The sequence below is a fragment of the Eumetopias jubatus genome, unplaced genomic scaffold (genome assembly GCF_037043125.1).
Source record: "Eumetopias jubatus isolate StellerSeaLion01/CBP00866 unplaced genomic scaffold, mEumJub1_p1.0 scaffold_1, whole genome shotgun sequence".
Taxonomy (NCBI): Eukaryota; Metazoa; Chordata; class Mammalia; order Carnivora; family Otariidae; genus Eumetopias; species Eumetopias jubatus.
The window spans coordinates 145,603,136-145,618,899 of NW_028274807.1; the positions used below are offsets into that span (position 1 = coordinate 145,603,136).

At 62.6% G+C, this 15,764-nt stretch overlaps 1 protein-coding gene across 2 annotated transcripts; it reads right to left on the minus strand.

Annotated features, from left to right (window-relative positions):
• Positions 1-736: 736 nt before the first annotated feature.
• Positions 737-6,543, minus strand: ZBTB47 (zinc finger and BTB domain containing 47). Of its 2 annotated transcripts, none has more exons than XM_088021342.1 (5): positions 5,050-6,543; positions 3,317-3,464; positions 2,022-2,141; positions 1,311-1,505; positions 737-1,098 (listed from the first exon to the last, which is right to left on the minus strand). In XM_088021342.1, the coding sequence occupies exons 1-5, from the start codon at positions 6,526-6,528 to the stop codon at positions 737-739; spliced, it is 2,304 nt and encodes a 767-aa protein (XP_087877468.1). In that variant the 5' UTR covers positions 6,529-6,543. The 2 variants fall into 2 exon arrangements, with proteins under 2 accessions (XP_087877468.1, XP_027962991.1); XM_028107190.2 differs by having other exon boundaries at positions 1,311-1,455; positions 2,026-2,141; positions 5,050-6,528.
• Positions 6,544-15,764: the final 9,221 nt, after the last annotated feature.

A 15,764-nucleotide genomic window follows, 5' to 3' on the forward strand; every position in this document is an offset into this window, starting at 1 on the left:
GCCTGGTACAGCTCAGGGATCCCTGTGCCTGCCGGCAGGGTGGTAGCTGGGAGAGCAAATGCCTGGGGTCCAGCCCCTGCCTCCCCCACTGCACACAGTGCAAAGCTGGGTTTGCAGCCTTCACACTTCGCCACTCCCCCTCCCCCCACAACACACTCATGGGCATCCACAGTCAAGCCCCTGCCTCGGTGTCCACAGCCCTCAGATGGGATCCACGACTCCTTCCAGGGAGGCTGACACCCCAACTTTTCCCCAGAGCCTCCAGGATAAGGGGCAAGTTAGGGGGCAGAGGGGAGGCAGAGATGAGCCACTGAAGCTGACCCAGGCTTGCCTGGCCAGCCTCCTCCAGCTCAGGCCTCAGCAGAGTGACCAGTCACACCTGCTCCCCAGCCCCTCCCTCCCTGCTGTACCTGCCGCCTCCAGCACACCCCTCACCTGGAGGGGGTGCTGCAAATAGTTTCCTCTCTTTTCTTTTTCCTTCACCTCCAAAAAAAAAAAAAAAAAAAAAGCAAAGGCTTCAAGGAGTCACTGAGAAGGGGGGCACTTGGGAGTGAGGTGTCCTCCACCCGCACGGGGGCCAGCAGCCCGCACACCCCCAGGGTCAGGGGCCTCAAGCAGCACAGGTCCGGCCCCATCTGGGGGGGAGGGGGGCGTGGCGGTGCCAGGCCGGTGTCACTGCCCCCCCCCCAGGAGGGGAGGGCCGGGGTGGGGGTGCGGGGGTCCCTCGCAGAGGCAGTCAGTTGTTGGCACTCATCCTCCCGCCGGAAGTGGCAGTGGTAGAGAAGAGTGGCGGTGGGGGCGGCAGGTGGGGTGGGGGCGGCAGGGTCTGGGGCAGCCCCGGGAGCAGGGGCAGCGTGTGAGCCGGGGGCTGGGCCGGGGACAGGCCTGGGCCCGATGCGGGGCCGTCGCTGGCCAGGGGGTGACTGACGCGGAAGCATTTCTCCTTGTGGGCTTTGAGCATGTTGGAGAAGCGGAAGCGCTGGCCGCAGACGTCGCAGGGGTACGGCTTCTCGCCCGTGTGTGTGCGCCGGTGCCGCTTCATGTTGGGTCGGCTGGTGAAGCTCTTGCCGCAGATCTCACAGATGTACGGCTTCTCCCCTGGGCGTTGGCATGGGCAGGGGGGCGTCACCGAGAAGTCAGCGCACCCCGGCACCCGCGGGGCCTCCCTAACCCAGGGAGAGGTGCGGAGGATGGCGCTGAGCCCCAGAGAAGGGTGAACTGAGGCCATCACAGGCAGGCCTCCGGGGCAGGGCCGAGGAGGGGTCCCCAGCCTGCACCACGTCCCCGCCCGCCCCCGGAGGCGGCCGTACCTGTGTGGGTCTTCATGTGCTCATCGAAGTACTGCTTCATGTTGAAGTCCTTGCCGCACCACTGGCACATGAACTGCTTGTGGCCGATGTGGATGCTCATGTGGGACCGCAGCTGGTACTTGTACTGGAAGCGCTCATTGCAGTTCTGAGGAGGGGGCGGAGGGTGAGGCCGGGGGTGGGGGGGTGGGGGGGGGACAGGGACAGGGAGGCACGGGGAGGGGCTCCTGGGGCAGGCGGCACACTGGCAGAGAAGGGGCCAAGGGTGGGCTCGGCCCAGGCGGCGGTGGAAGGCAGGAAGTGGGAAAAGGCCCCAGAATGGAGGGAGTCCTCATGCGTCAAGCCGAGGGCCCCCCATCCTTCCTATTTGTTGGAACGCACCCCTCCCCCCCATCGCGGCCTGCAGCTCTATCCCAGCTCTGCCTGAGATGTGCCTCTCTCCACCTCTCCAGAAGGCCTGCCCCCTGCCTGGTTGCAGCCCAAGGAGACCGCCCACCCTGAATGCGTGGTGGCTGGGTTAGGGTGGGGTGGTGGGGGGGGTGGAGGGCAGGCGGCCAGGTCAGGACATGGGAGGCGGGAGCCACAGACATCAGGGGGCCACCCCTCTTTGTGAATCCTGGACTCCACTGCCCCCTGAAGCAGCTGCTGCTCTCCACCGCCCCCGCCCCCCGTGGCTTGTCCGGGGTGGCCCCTGGGGCAGGTGGACAAAGGGACTCACCTCACATCGGAAGGGCTTCTCCCCAGAGTGCTGCAGCGAGTGCACCTTGAGAGACATGCTTCTTTTGAAGGACTTCCCACAGGTCTCACAAGTGAAGGGCATGTCCTTGGTGTGGGCTGCGGGGCAGGCCATTATGTCTCAGGGGGACCATCATGGCTGCTCCTGGGGGATCCCTGCCTGACCACATCCCATGCTGGGCCTCCTGGGAGGGCCCCCCCCCCCAGCTTCATAGTCTGCCTCAGGGGCTCCATCTAGGACCTGGGACTGACTTCCGGGCAAGGACCCCAAGCAGGACTGGCTTTGGCTCAAACCCTGACCCCACCACTGGCTCTCTGCACTGCCTCTGTGCACCTCAGCGTGTCCTTCTACAGAGAGAGGCCAGAAGTGGTACTGAGCCTCAAAGGTGGGCTTTACAGGGGATGCCCTTTACACTGGGCAGTCCAAAGGGAATTGGCTGTGCTCCCCCCAAAACCACGGACAGGTGAGGACTAACAAACTCTTCAAGGAAGATCTGCGAGGAAGCAAGTAGAGCCAGAGAGTCCCCCTTACAGCTCAGAGCTGGGGAAGCCGAGCCCAGGAAGACCACCAGTCCTGGGCTACCCAGCATGCTCCTGGCCTGGACCTCCACCCCAGGGTCCCAGCTCCCAGGTGGCTGGAGAAAGGGGTAAGGCCCGGCAGGGAGCCACACCTCCCTTGAGCTCCAGACCCCAAACAGGCAAAGAAAGGAGGGCCACCTGAATACCAGACTCCCAGCCAGGCCCTCCTAGAGGGGAGGGACAGCCATGCCCAAGGCAGAGGAGGAGCCCAGCACACATTTGTGGGGGGGGGGGTCCTCTGAGACATTCAGAGGAGCTTGAAGGCCTGTAAGGGCCAGAAGGTGAGAAAAAATTAGAGGCGCAGCTGTCCTCAAACTGAGACAGGGCCCGTGTCAGCCCATAGGGCATTTTGTGTAATTTAGGAAAGGGTACTTCTTTCCCTGGTGGCCACAACCCCATGCTGAGATGCACAGTCTGGTGAGCAGTGTGCCAGCTGGATTCTGGTCCTCACCTGCCATCTTGTTCAGGAGCCCTTGTGCAATGCCCCACCTGCCCAACCGTACCTGGTAGCCCCGACCTCTGAGCCTATCCAGGTCACAGCTGCCGCCACTGCAAACCAGCCTGCCCAGGATTCCCAGTTGAGAGGGGCCTTCTCACGCCTTCACACTGCCCTGGGATGGGAAGTCCTGCCCAGCACAACCAGGAGCTGGCCTATCTCTGACCTCAGGCCCCATCCCCTCCTGGCCCAGACTCACCAACCATGTGCTTGCGCACGTGGGCCATGGTGTAGAACTTCTTCTCACAGATCTCACATGAGAACTTCTTCTCTGCATAGCCATGCACGATCTTGTTGTGCTCGTGGAGGGACCAGAGCTTCTTAAAAGCTTTGCCACAGGTCACACACTGCAGGGCAAGAGGACTTTAGGCCCTGGGTCCTGAGTCAGGACCATGTGCCCTGGGACAATCTGCCCCTCGCTGGACCTCAGTTGCTCTACCTGGACTGTGCTGGAGGGAGAGCCCTCGATGTCCAGCGACCCACCAAATCTGCTGTTCTGGGAGTTGGGAATGGTCACTCCCTAAACACATGCCCACCTACCCAGGGCTGCAGCCTGGGGCCCTCCCTCATCCTTGAACTCAACTTGGGTCAGGGGCCACCTCTACCAGGAAGCCCCGGCTCCATGCCCATTTCAACAAGGCACCTGTCTACAGAGGGGAGACACACACCCGGCTGAAGGGCCACAGCATGTGAGGAGGCTGTACACAGTGCACGGAGAAGCCCTTCTCAGATCACACATCCGGCCTCCCCCCTGCTGGGACCCATGCCCTGACACCCTGGAGATCCCCAAGGAGAGACGAGCCAAAGTGCTGGCTGGGGGGGTGGGGGGAGGCGGGGCGACTGCAGGAGGTCCTGGGTCCCATGAGGAAATGGAGGGTGGTGGGAACCCCGGGGGCCATGCTCCCCTGCTGCTCCTGTCCTCCCCAGCCCTGCGGGAGACACTTCCGGAGGGCTGGAGTCGGTCAGGGCTTGGGCAAAAAACGGGTCAGGGTGCCCAGGCCAGAAGAGGTACATGCATCCTTCCCCTTCAGAAGGAAGGGTCAGGTGTGTGCAGGTTGGAGAGGCAAAGGGCAGCCCAGTGGGCAGGCAAGTGGGAACAGGTGCAGGAGGGTGGGGCAGGAGACCCGGCAATCCCCCAGGTAACACTTGCTCCACAGGGCACTGCAATTAGCAATTAGCTCAGGCAATTAGCACCCGCCTACCTGCTGCCCCCACAACCCCCTCCGGGCCAGCAAAGATAAAAAGCCGCCTGGCGGGCCCTGTGCTGCCCGCACCCTCAGAGGCCGGGTTGGCACACACTCAGGCTGAGCCGAGGCCTGGCAGCCAGCCCAGCTCCCCTGCTTGGCCCCGGCAGCCCCTGCTCTCCCCAAATTTCTCATCCAATCCCTCTTCCCAGGCCCAGGCCAGCTGGCATCTCCAAAGAGCTGAGAACAGGGGCTTCTCCTCCGGGCCACCCCTTGCTCTCTTCAGCCTTTGTGCAAGTGCCAATGGCGCCCCCTCTGGGCAAACCCTGCCCCACCTCGTCTGTGCTTCTGTGCGGTGCATGATCTCTGAAACTATACACGGTGGCCCTGTTGGCCTTCCAGCAGCCCTAGGATTGACTAAAACACGGGCTCAGCCCTCAGAGCTGGCTCAAGTACTCAGACAACTCCCTCCTCTCATCCTCCCCTTTGCCCCTCTGGCCAAGGGTACTGTTTGTTCCTGTCCCATCTGCACGTGTCTCCATGTGCCAAAGCCCAGGTCTACCTGCCTCCTCCAGGAAGCCCTCCTTGACGTTATCCCCTGAGCTTGGACCACCCCGGGCCTGCGTTGGCCCCAGGAGCCAGCAGTCTGTCTGGGCAACGCAGGCAGCAGGACCCTGGGGGCGCGGCCTGGGTGGCCATTCTGGGGGCCCCCCTGCCCCGCCCCGCCCGAGGAGCCCCCGAGGCCCACCTGGATGTTGCGCTCGCAGTCTGTCTGCCGGTGCAGTAGCAGCTCGCTCTCCAGCAGGAAGCGCTTGCCGCACTGGTCGCAGATCTGCATGCGGCTGTGGGTCACGTTCATGTGCTTCTCCAGGTACCAGCGGTTGTTGAAGACGCGAGGGCACTTCTGGCACGGGTGGTGCTGCTTCTCTTCCAGCTTCACCTTGGCCCCCAGCCCGTCAGTGGCCTGTGGCCCTCGGGCCGCTGCAGAGGCTCCCCCCGGAGCGGGCTTGGGCCGCTTCCCGCCCCGCGGCCTGGCCTCCTCAGGCTCAGGGGGGCCTCGGCGTCGGGCGTTCTCTCGAGACCGTGTGGCCATGCGACTGTGGGGCGGGGGCTCTGCCCTGCTGCCCCGCCGCCCCGCCGGCCCCTGCCGGCTCCCCGCCTCCCCCCCCTCTTCTTCCTCTTCCTCCTCCTCTGAGCTCTCTTGATCCTGCTCACTGTGCCCTTCCTCTTCCTCCTCCTCTTCCTCCTCCTGCTCGCTGTGCCCTTCCTCCTCCTCGTCTTCCTCCTCTCCCTGACTGCCACCCTCCTCCTCCTCCTCCTCCCCTCCGCTGCCGCCACCCTCTTCTTCCTCCTCCTCTTCCTCCTCCTCCTCCTCCTCCTCCTCCTCGTCCTCGGCCTCCGAGTGTCTCTGCAGCCCGTCCTCCCGGCCCAGCACCACGGTGGCCGGGCCCGTAGTGGTGCCCGGCTTGCCCTCGGGCCCCGTGGACACGTGCAGAGTCTGGTTGTTGAGGTTCACCTCCACGATGATCTGGGACTGCTCCCGGCGGCTGTAGGTGCCAGAACCCCTCAGCTCTTCCTCCAGCCCCTCCCCACCCTCCAGCTTGCAGAGGCTGCCGGGGGGCCCGCCGGCCTCTTCCACGCCACCCTCCTTCTCCTCCTTGAAGAAGGGCTGAGCTGGCCCGATGGCGGCGGGCGCCGCGCCCCCCGCGGTCCCTGCCCCGTCCTCAACACGCACAGAGTAGGGGTCGGGGCCCTCGCGGGCATAGATCTTCGGCAGGCCCGGGGCGTCCGCCTCCTGCTTGATGTCGCAGTAGTAGGGTGGTGCGGCCGGGGTGCAGCCGGCGGCCGGCTGGGCCAGGGCCACAGCGCTGGGGCCGGGGGGGCCTAGGGAGCGGGCGTCCAGCAGCTCCTGGCAGGACGCGGCGATGTCGGCCATCTGCAGCAACGAGGCGGCACTGAGCACCTCGTGGACGTTGGCCGCGTTGACCAGCAGCTTGGAGGTGTAGATGAAGTTGAGGATCTGCTGCAGGCCGCCGGGGGCCAGCGCCTCTAGGGACAGCTCCACGCGCTGCAGCTGCTTGTTCTGTGTGAAGAGCGAGTGGAAGAACTGGCTGTAGGCGGCCAGCACGCCCTTGTGCGCTGGGAAGACGCTGCGCTGGGGCACCAGCACCAGGTCCACGTCGCAGAGGTCAGGCTGGAAGAGGCGCTGCTCGTTCAGGCGGCCCATCAAGCAGGCGAAGTGCAGGGCCACGTCCTCCACCAGCGAGAACTCGGCCGCCGGTGAGTCTGTTGTCTTCTCAACCAGCAACTGCGGGGCGGAGGGCACAGGTCAGGTCAAGGCCAGCAACCCGGGCAGCGCCCCACCGTGTGGGAGGCAGCCTGCCCGTCCCTGCTGGCTCCGCGTTCTGGGAAAGGAGCCGAAGCTCGAGCCAGGACGCAGGGGAACCAGGACTCGGGCCCGAGCCGGCCGCGCCTCAGAGCTCAGACTCCAATCACCACCGGCTGCTCCTGGGTGAGTCGGTTAACTTTCCTGGGCCTCCAGCGCTTCCCTGTGAGACAGGAAGTCGTCCTGGGCAGGGAAGGGGAAGAGAAGGAAAGAGGAAGGAACAGGGACTAGGGTCACCAGCATCCAGGAGTGTGTGGGCCTTAGGGGCTTCCTGGGATGAGGGGCTTTCTGTGCCAACACTGGGCCGATCCGGGCGACCTGGGGCGAGGTGGTCACCCCAGATACGAGCATTCCTTCAGCATTTCCTGAGCTCCACGGATTCTCTCCCTCACACTCACTCACACGTACAAATAAAACCACGCCTGCCCAACCCCAGGCCCCTCAAGAATGAAAGTCAGGCTCGCTAGCTCACTGCTCGACCTCGGGCTGCTACTGCACCCCTGGGGGTAGTACCTAGGAAACCCCTAGCCTCACCAGCAGTGGGCCTCAAGGCCTGGGCCTGAGGCTTTGCAGGGGTAGAAATTCTTGGGAAGAAATCCAGGCCCAGGCCTTGGTCCTCCTGCCCTGCTGGAGGAGGCTGGGGGGATCTAGCCAGCCCCTTCCTACTGGGCCAGGCAGCTGCCCATGGCCTCAGGCCTGGTCGCCAGCCGCTCCCCCCTCACACAGGGGTTCTGTGGGGGTAGAAGGACAAAACTGTGTTTTCGGTCCATCATGCTTAGAGACAGGAGGCCCCCAAGGACCGCCCTAGATTCTCTTCCCTCTAGGCCCCCAGACCCCAGGTCACGTGTGGTCCAGGCCCAGAGGCTCTGCGCCCCCGTCTTGGAAGCCACACTACCTGGGGCCTTTGGAGCCCCCGAGAGGCCCTCAAAGTCTGATGGGTCAGATTATCAGGCCCTTGAGCCACACCCGGCACCTGTGAATTGTCCAGAATAAGGTCTGGCTTAATCATTCCTGGCCCCTCCACAGCAGCTTTCCCAAAAGGTGGACGGCACCGAGAGGCAGGCTGCCCACTCCCTTGCCTGGGTCTGGGGCACAGATGTTCAGTTAATATCTATCGACCGCCTGCCTGGCTGGACCAACCCCGCAGGTTCCAGTTTCTGGCTGTCCTCAGGCCCTGTGGAGCTGGGTCAGAGCCTCCTATATTTGAGGGGTACCTTGCCCCACTGCCACAAAGCCATCAGCTCTTCTCCCCCAAGCACCTCCCTGCAAGCCCGGGATGAAACCCCAGTTCTGTCCATCCACAGTCCACCCCAACCCTCCATGCTAGTCGTTCCACTGCCGGGGCAGCAGTAGGTGGGCCCAGACTGGGCTGGGGTGGGGTGGGTGGTGGTATCTATGTTCAACTTCTCAGTCACCTGAATGAGAATCAGCCCCGGGCCTCAGGATGAACCTCGAGGAGCCACAGGGACAACCTGCTTCCAGATCTGCCCCTGTGCACCCCACCTCCTCCCCCCGCCCCCCGCATACCCAGCTACTCAGGGGGGCAACGCCCACCCGATGCTCTCTCTGGTCCCAGGCTGGCCAGACTCTTGACCATGGACGCCATCTTCCTTGAGTTCTCCCACGCCTCCTTCCCCTCGGCCAAGAAGCCAACCATCTGCCCCCTCTGTCTCAGAGCTGCTGGCCTGTCCAGGCCTGGCCAATCTAACAGGGATATGGTGCCAAGTCCCTCCCATCTCCCTCCTCTGACTCATTCTGATTCATCTTCTGGGACCAAACTCTATGGCACAGATGGGGAAACCGAGGCTCGGAACGGGAGGGTCGCACAGTGGGCAGGAGCAGAGCCCCTGGACTCCCAGCTCTGCTAAGGCCACCCCTTCCCTGCTGGACTGGACTGGACACCACTCCCCACGGATGGATTTCTTGGCTCTCAATGCCTTACAAAGCAGGAAGAGGCATCTGGGGAACCTCTGACTCAGGGGACCTGCTGTGCTTGCCCGGAACCCCACCGTTACCCCCTGCCACCTGCAGCCTCCTCCCCTGAGCTACTGCCACCTGCAGGTCAGTGAGGGGGCAGGCTGCAACTTAGGTTGTGACAGGGCCCCTAAGGGCCACCAGGGGCCAGAACAGTGGCAGAAGGGGCTTGGATAAGGGCTCGTTAAAGCCAGGCCTGTTGAGGGGAGCACATCCAAGGCCACAGGTCCCCCAGTCTACTCTGCTCTCCCCTCACAGAGTGCCCTCCAGTTCCTACCTGGCACTGGAAAAAAAGGGCAGTGCCTGACCTTCCCCTGTGCAGGTCTGGTCCCAGGGCCCTCTGGCCTCAGCAGGGAAGGAGGGGTTAGCCTGGAGGATACTGGTGCCCCAAAGACTCCGTTCCCACGGCAGTAAGCCCCAAGCCAGGGCCACCCTGCACCCTGGAGGGGCCCAAGGGTCTCTGCCAGGCACCCTGGCTGGACTTCCTTGACAGGGCACACCCATACTGCCAGAGTCCATAACCCGTCAACTACCTCAGCATGGCTCAGCCACCCCTCTGCCTGGCAACCCCCATGCAAGGCCCACCAGCTGCACCAGCCCCCCTCCCCAGCCAGATGTGCCAGTTCCCTGAAACTGCACCCATCCCTCCCTATCGGCTAGGCCAGCTGCAGCCATACACCCCACCCTCAAGTCCTGGCCAGGTCAGCCTATCTAAGATGCAAGACCAGGGGAGTGGTTGGGCACTCCCGTTGCCAGGGGGTTTCAAGCCCTCAAACTCTACCTGAAAGCCACATTGGGGGTGCGAGTGGGGTGGGGGGGAGGCCAGGTGCCAGGGACACCTGCGGAGACTGCTCCCCAGGGCCAGAGCCTTCTGCATTGGAGGGGTACCCGGTCTCCATGCCATGAAGCCACCGGCTCCCTAGCCTGTCCCAGGGCCTCCCTGGAGGCCCTGGGATGAAATGTGGGCATGCATCTGCACCCCCCCCCAAACGCCCACGCCAAATCCTCACTGCCGGGCAGCCGGGGGTGGGGCCCACACTGAGCAAGGGGACACAGGTTGATGACTTCCAGGCGCCTCCTTTTGGAGAGGTGGTGTCTGTACCAGCCTCTTCTGCACTCACGGCCCCACTCCTTTCCCAAGACACAGGCCCAGAGAGGGCAGAGGACTGGCCCAAGGTCACACAGTAGTTTGAACCCGAGCTGCGGACGTCCCGCCCCAACACACCCCGCTTGGCCCAGTCGCCCCAAATCCCCAGGCAGGGCGGCTCCTGCGCCCACGTGGCCCAAGGCCCAGGCGGGAATCCGACCTCCCCCCTCCCCCCCATCACCCAGTCCGAGGGCGGCGCCGTCCCAGGCTCAAAGAAGCGCCCCCCTCCGCCGGTGCCTAGCAAGACCTCAGCCTCTCGCGCCCGGGCCCCCACCCCAGGAATTTAACCCCCTCCCCGCCGAGGGCCGCGCCACAGCGCCGCATTCCGGGCCCGCGGGGACCCGGGAGAAGGGGCCGGGGAGACCCGGCGAGGGAGAAGATCCCTCCAACTCCTCCACCCGGAGCCGGAGGGCCGTGCGCTCGGGAGGGCAGAGCGGGCAGGTGGGCGGATAAGCGGGGGGACAGGCAGGGCCTTTGCGTACCATGGTGCCGTGGCGCTGGGGGCTCACAGGGCCCCGCGGGATCGCGCTGCCCCGGGCGGCCGGGCCGGGGCCGCTCCATGAAGCGCCGCGCTGGGGGCCGCCCCCGCGCAGGGCCCCACGACCATGGCCCCCGGGGGCGCGGCCGGGCGGGCGGAGGCGCAGGGCCGCGGCGAGTCCAGCCGCCGAGCAGCTGCGGCCCCAGAGCCTCGGGCGCGGCGGGCGGGGGGCGCGGGGCGCCGATTGGAGCCCGCGCGTCAGCTGGGGCCGCCGTCTGGACGCTTAAAGGGCCAGGCCGCCCTGCGTGCCGGCGGGGGGCGCGGACACGCGTGGTGTGCGCGGTCCCAGTGCAGCCCGCTCTGCCTCGGGCCGCCGGGGCCCCCAGCCAGGCCCCACCGCTGCCATCCCAGCGGATGGGCCCCGGCCTCACTGCCCCGCGCCGAGCCCCCTTTCTGCCGGGAAGTTCGTCCCAGAGCCTAATCTCGGTGCCTTCCAGCTGCGCCACAGAGGCGGGGTCGGAGTAGGAGGCGGCCGTGAAATCGGGAAGCTGGGCGAGCCCACTCCCCAACCAGCTGCAGAAAGCCTTCCACCCGCTCCCCTGAGAGACCGAACCCCCGGACCCTAGCCTCGCTCACCACCCCCACCCTCTGGCCTGGGCTGCTTTGACCTGAGGGTGAGTCTGGGATCTCTAGCTAGCCCGCCCCGCCCCGCCCTACCCCAGGACAGCCCAGGGCTCATTTTGCTCCGTGCTGGGTGACCCACACCTACCTGGTGGCCTCCTCTGGCTGCCCACGCCCGCCCTAGGGCAGGAGATACCAGAACCCAGACCACAGCTGCAGCGACCAGGCCTTTAAGGTGACCGGCCCAGGCCCCGGAACAGGCAAGATGAGAGGAGTCAGGGGGGCCAGAGGCCCGGGCCCCACCATGCCCCTCAGCCGGCTGACCGGACCACTGCTGAGTAGCCTCCCCGCTCAGCCTCTGCTGGGGAGAGGCCGCCCGGCCTGCGGAATGCTGCTCTGGCATGGGCACCTGTGGGGGCAGGGGGCTAGCTGGGCTGGCAGGAGGCTGCAAGGGTTGAGCGGGCAGCAGGGTGGAGAGGGGGCCTCTGTGGGCCTCTCATGTGGCCCATGTCAGCATTCCGATGCCCTCCTGCGCCCCCACCCCCACCCCAAGCTGGCCTCTGCCCCATCCTCGCTCCCTCTGATAGTGCCCTCATCCCCGGGGTACCCACACCTCTCCCCGCACGCGGGCCCTGTCCTTACACAGCAGCCCCCGCCCCTGGGTATGCCACCTTCCTCATGAGAGGGCAGGGGCTCTGGGGCCTGCTCAGAGTGACTTGGTTCTGGGTGCCAGGGGAGGAAATGGAACAGAGGTGAAGATCCCAGGCAGGCACCATCAGAAAGTCTGGTGGTCTGTCCTGTAAGATAGCGAGGGCCTCCCGACCCCCGGGGCCAGGGAGAAGACATCTCAGGGGCACAGATGGCGGTGACCAAAAGAGTGCCAAGACGAAGGGGAGGAATACGCAGAGCTAGATGGAGTGTGGGGAGAGCCCCTGGTGGATAAGGGCATGGGAGGAGAGTGGGGGCGCAGCCGGGGACATGCCCCCAGAGGTGGCCACTGCAGACATCCTGCCATTCTGCACCTCCGTGGCCATGGTGAGTGCACACAGACAGCCGGTGCGGCTCCTGGAGGCCTCAGGCTGAGGCCAGGCCAGAGTGGCCAGCATGCCTGACCAGCGGGTCACCTCAGTGCTGCTTTCTGCCTCGTCCTCCATTCCAGCCCACCTCATCTGACTCAGTGGATCCTTGCAGTGAGCTGGGAGGTGGCGAGGGAAGGATTGCGTACCATTAGTTGGACACAGTGAGGCCTGGAGAAGGACAAATCACGCAGCCAGTCACCAGTGTTGAGAGCTGGGGAAAGGAGAGGTTGGGAGAGGGTGCCCCCCCCGCCAGCCGCGAGGGCTAGGAGGAGCCTGGCAGAGAGGACTGCACGGGACACTCCTGGGCCCACTTCCAGCCAAGGCTTGGCAAGGGGGTGTGGCCAGCATTAAGTAACCAAGGTAGGGCTACTGGCCTCCTTGGGATTGGCCTTGGCTGCAGCAGTCAAGCCAAGGAGGGGCTGGAGGTTGGAGTGAGAAGAGAGGGAATAGGGGTCTGTCTCCCTGAAGAGCACAGCTGTTCCCCCTCTTGCTTCTCTGGTCTCTAGCCCATCTATTAGGGGAGCCCGGGAACAGAGGCCGCTCTGGGAGAGGCTACTGGCACTTGGGGCACATCACACCAGGCAGGACGGGGCTGTTTGAAGAGCCCAGTATGGTGGGCTCAAAGCTCACAGCTGAGGCCTGAAAGTTGAGTTAACATTAACTAGAGCAGAGGGAGAAGAGGGGTACTCCAGGCAGAGAATGGCACCTGCAAGGGCCAGGAGAGTGGAGACAGGAGAGCATCTGCAGGGAACTAGAGGTGATTCGATGTGGTAGAGTCAAGGTTCTTGTCAGGTGGGAGTGAGGGGCTGGATAGGGATGGCAAAATTGCTCAAAATTGCTTGGCTTTGGAGAGGGCTTCACTTCAAGGTTGGTCAAGGCAGGCTTTCTGGAGGGGGTAGGGTAGGACTGGGTTATTAGGGCGTAGGATCCCAGGCCAGAATCCCAGGCCCCATGGGTAATCCAGGAGTTTGTGGAGACAGGTGCAGAGCTGGATGATCCTTCCGACAAGCTCAGCAAAGCCATGCCCCTACCTTGAGAGGCCAGCTCATAGGTATTCTCCCAACTTCCTGAAGCATCAGCCCTGTTTCTCTCCTGTGGCAAGGAGGAGAAACAGACCCAAGCCTTGCTAGGGCAGTTCCCAGGCTTGCTTGGGGACACCAGACTCTCCCCTACTGAGCCTGGAAAGAACAAACAGCCCAGGGGTGTGTGTGCGCGTGCGAGCCCGAGCATGAGTGCAGGCCTCAGTCTCCCTAGGCGGGCAGTACCAGAGAACGGGAGGGAACAACACAGCCTGAAGTCAGTGGGATGGTAGGGTTCAAGCTACCCGCTAGGGGCTGACCCAGGGCCCTGCAGGGTTGGGGAGCATAGAGCTCTGGGTGTGGAGTTGGGGGTGTTGCTCCTGTGTTCCGCCACCACCGAGCCCCACACTAATAGGCTACAGCTGCTGGGGGGCAGGGGCCTAATTCAAACCAGCAGGTTGCCCAGTTTCCTCCTGCTGTGTAAACGTCATGGCCTTGGCATTCGAGGCCTCACCAGAAGCTTCCAGGATCCTCTCCCACCCTTTTGGTTTGAGGGACCCTGGGCTTTTCATTTGTGTTTGAGCCTGGTCCTCCACATGAAACCTGTGGGCTCCTACCCTCCTCCTGGAGGCAATCCCAGGGGCTAGCGTCCCTGGAGCTTTGATGTGTGCTTGGTTCTAAGCATTTAATTCTCACTACTTCTGAGAGGGAGGCCTTGGTATCCCAGATTTTCAGATGAGGAGCTGAATTATAAAGGTCAAACAATTTATCTAGTTACCCAAACTAGGAACTGACAGAGTAGAACTTGAACCCAGGCAGTATGGCTCTGGCTCAAATCCCCTAAGGACTGTACCATAGAATAATTGCTCATAGAGGTCCTTAATTCAACATAAAATCAAATTAGGCCAGAGGCATTGAGCCTAGTGGGGTCCTTCTCAGCCTTTCTCTGGGAACCTGGCCTGCCGGTAGAGATGCTGGTTGCAGGAGGACCTGGGTAACCATGCCTCCGCCCCCCGTAGGCCCTCTGGGAGGAGAGCCTGGGAAGGGATGGGCACCACTGATTTCCATGTCCAGTTGCGCCAGGTGTTCACACCCTCTTTCAGGGTTTGTAAGCCAAGCAACGGGCAGTCCAAGTCCTCTTACTACACATGAGCAGTCAGAGGCTCAGGCTCAGGCGTCCAGGTGCAGAATGCAGGTGTCTCTGTTGCAGCCCCAGGTCACTCCTTTTTTACCAATTTTCTCAGGGCTCTAGGCCGGTTGAGACCAAACAGTCCTCAGGCTAGCCTGTGGAGCTGTGAATGGTGCACCCAGGGTCTCCCAAGAGGCAGAAGTACTTGGCCTCCAGCTTGGCACAGCCCCACCGTGGCCTGGTGATTCACAGGGAGGAGAGGGGAAAGGGGCAAGGCAGCACTGTCTCTACCCTCTACCGAAACCTTTAAGCGGATCATTAAAGCCTCCTGCCCCTTTGTGTCATGGCAGTGCGCTGCCCCTGCCTCGCACACACATCGGCCACTGCCTAGAGCTGCCCAGGGTCTGTCCCGAGACAAGCAGGTGCCCTGTTCTTCCAGGATACCCCACTCCTACCCCTGATCTCTCCGACGCCTGAGGCTGCCTGCCGCCTCTAGAGCATCCAAGGACTTCTTCCTGCCCAGCAGGATTCCTCTCAGCTTGCGTCCCAACTCATGCTATCACAAGTCCCTCCTAGGACTTCTTTCTAGAAACCAGCCCTCCAGTTCAGGCTCTTCCAGTGTGTGAAGCTTGGCTTCCAGGCCTCACCTGGCCAGCTAATTTGCCATCACTAGCATGGCAAGTTTCTCTCTACGCCAACTATAGCTTCCTCTCCCTTCCCAACAGTGATGCCAAGCCAGTGTTCATGGTCACTTGTGATAGGGGCATTTTTCTTGAATTCTCTTAGCTCTTATTTAATGCCCAGCTAATTCAGAACAGCGAAGACCAAAGTCCTTGACACATTTCCCTCCAGTACTGCCCAGTTGACTAAAGCGATCATTATCAGAATGTGAACGAAATGCTGGAGCTCACTAAAAAGGAACCTCACTCGGGGAGTTCCCTACAGCAAAAAGGCTGTAATTTTCTTTAAATTTTAGTGCATCTAGATCTGACTATTGTCACGGATTCTGACTTGGGGGTCTACTGTTAACTCAATTCTGAAAACTGAATCTCTACAAGTCTGAGAGAGGTTATGTTGTATTCACGAAGAAAACACAAATTCCTCTGAGTTCTGAGGAGAACAAAGTTAATTGTACTTGCCCTGCAAATTCTCATGTGGACACTAAAAATATCACCAAGAACGTTCTCTCTAGGAGCAAGTGCTATGTGCCCAGTGAATGTCAGGGAGGGAAGTGTGGAGGCTGTCGGTGGTACAGCTGGTTAAGTGCGCCGTCCCTAGGCAGCAGCTCCCAGATGAGATGGGACCTACTCCTTCCTCAGCAAAGACATCTGTATGCAGGTCACCTCCGAAGAGTAACGACAAAGCCGGGAGGAAATCCGGAGTTTGCAGGGGAAGAGAGACCAAGCACCATCAGTGCTTCCCTGGGGAGGTGAACATATCGATCTCTGCCTGAGGTTCCCTCCAGCTCCACCTCATGCCCCACCACTAACATTCAGCGAAAGGATGAAAATGAGCTGCCGAGATGAAGTCTCTTTACTGGCTGGGTCAGCAAAGGGACGCAATGGTTCCTTTTTCCATTTCAGAAAGATCCAAAGTCTAGAGGAGTAAAGACAGATGAAACAGGCACCGA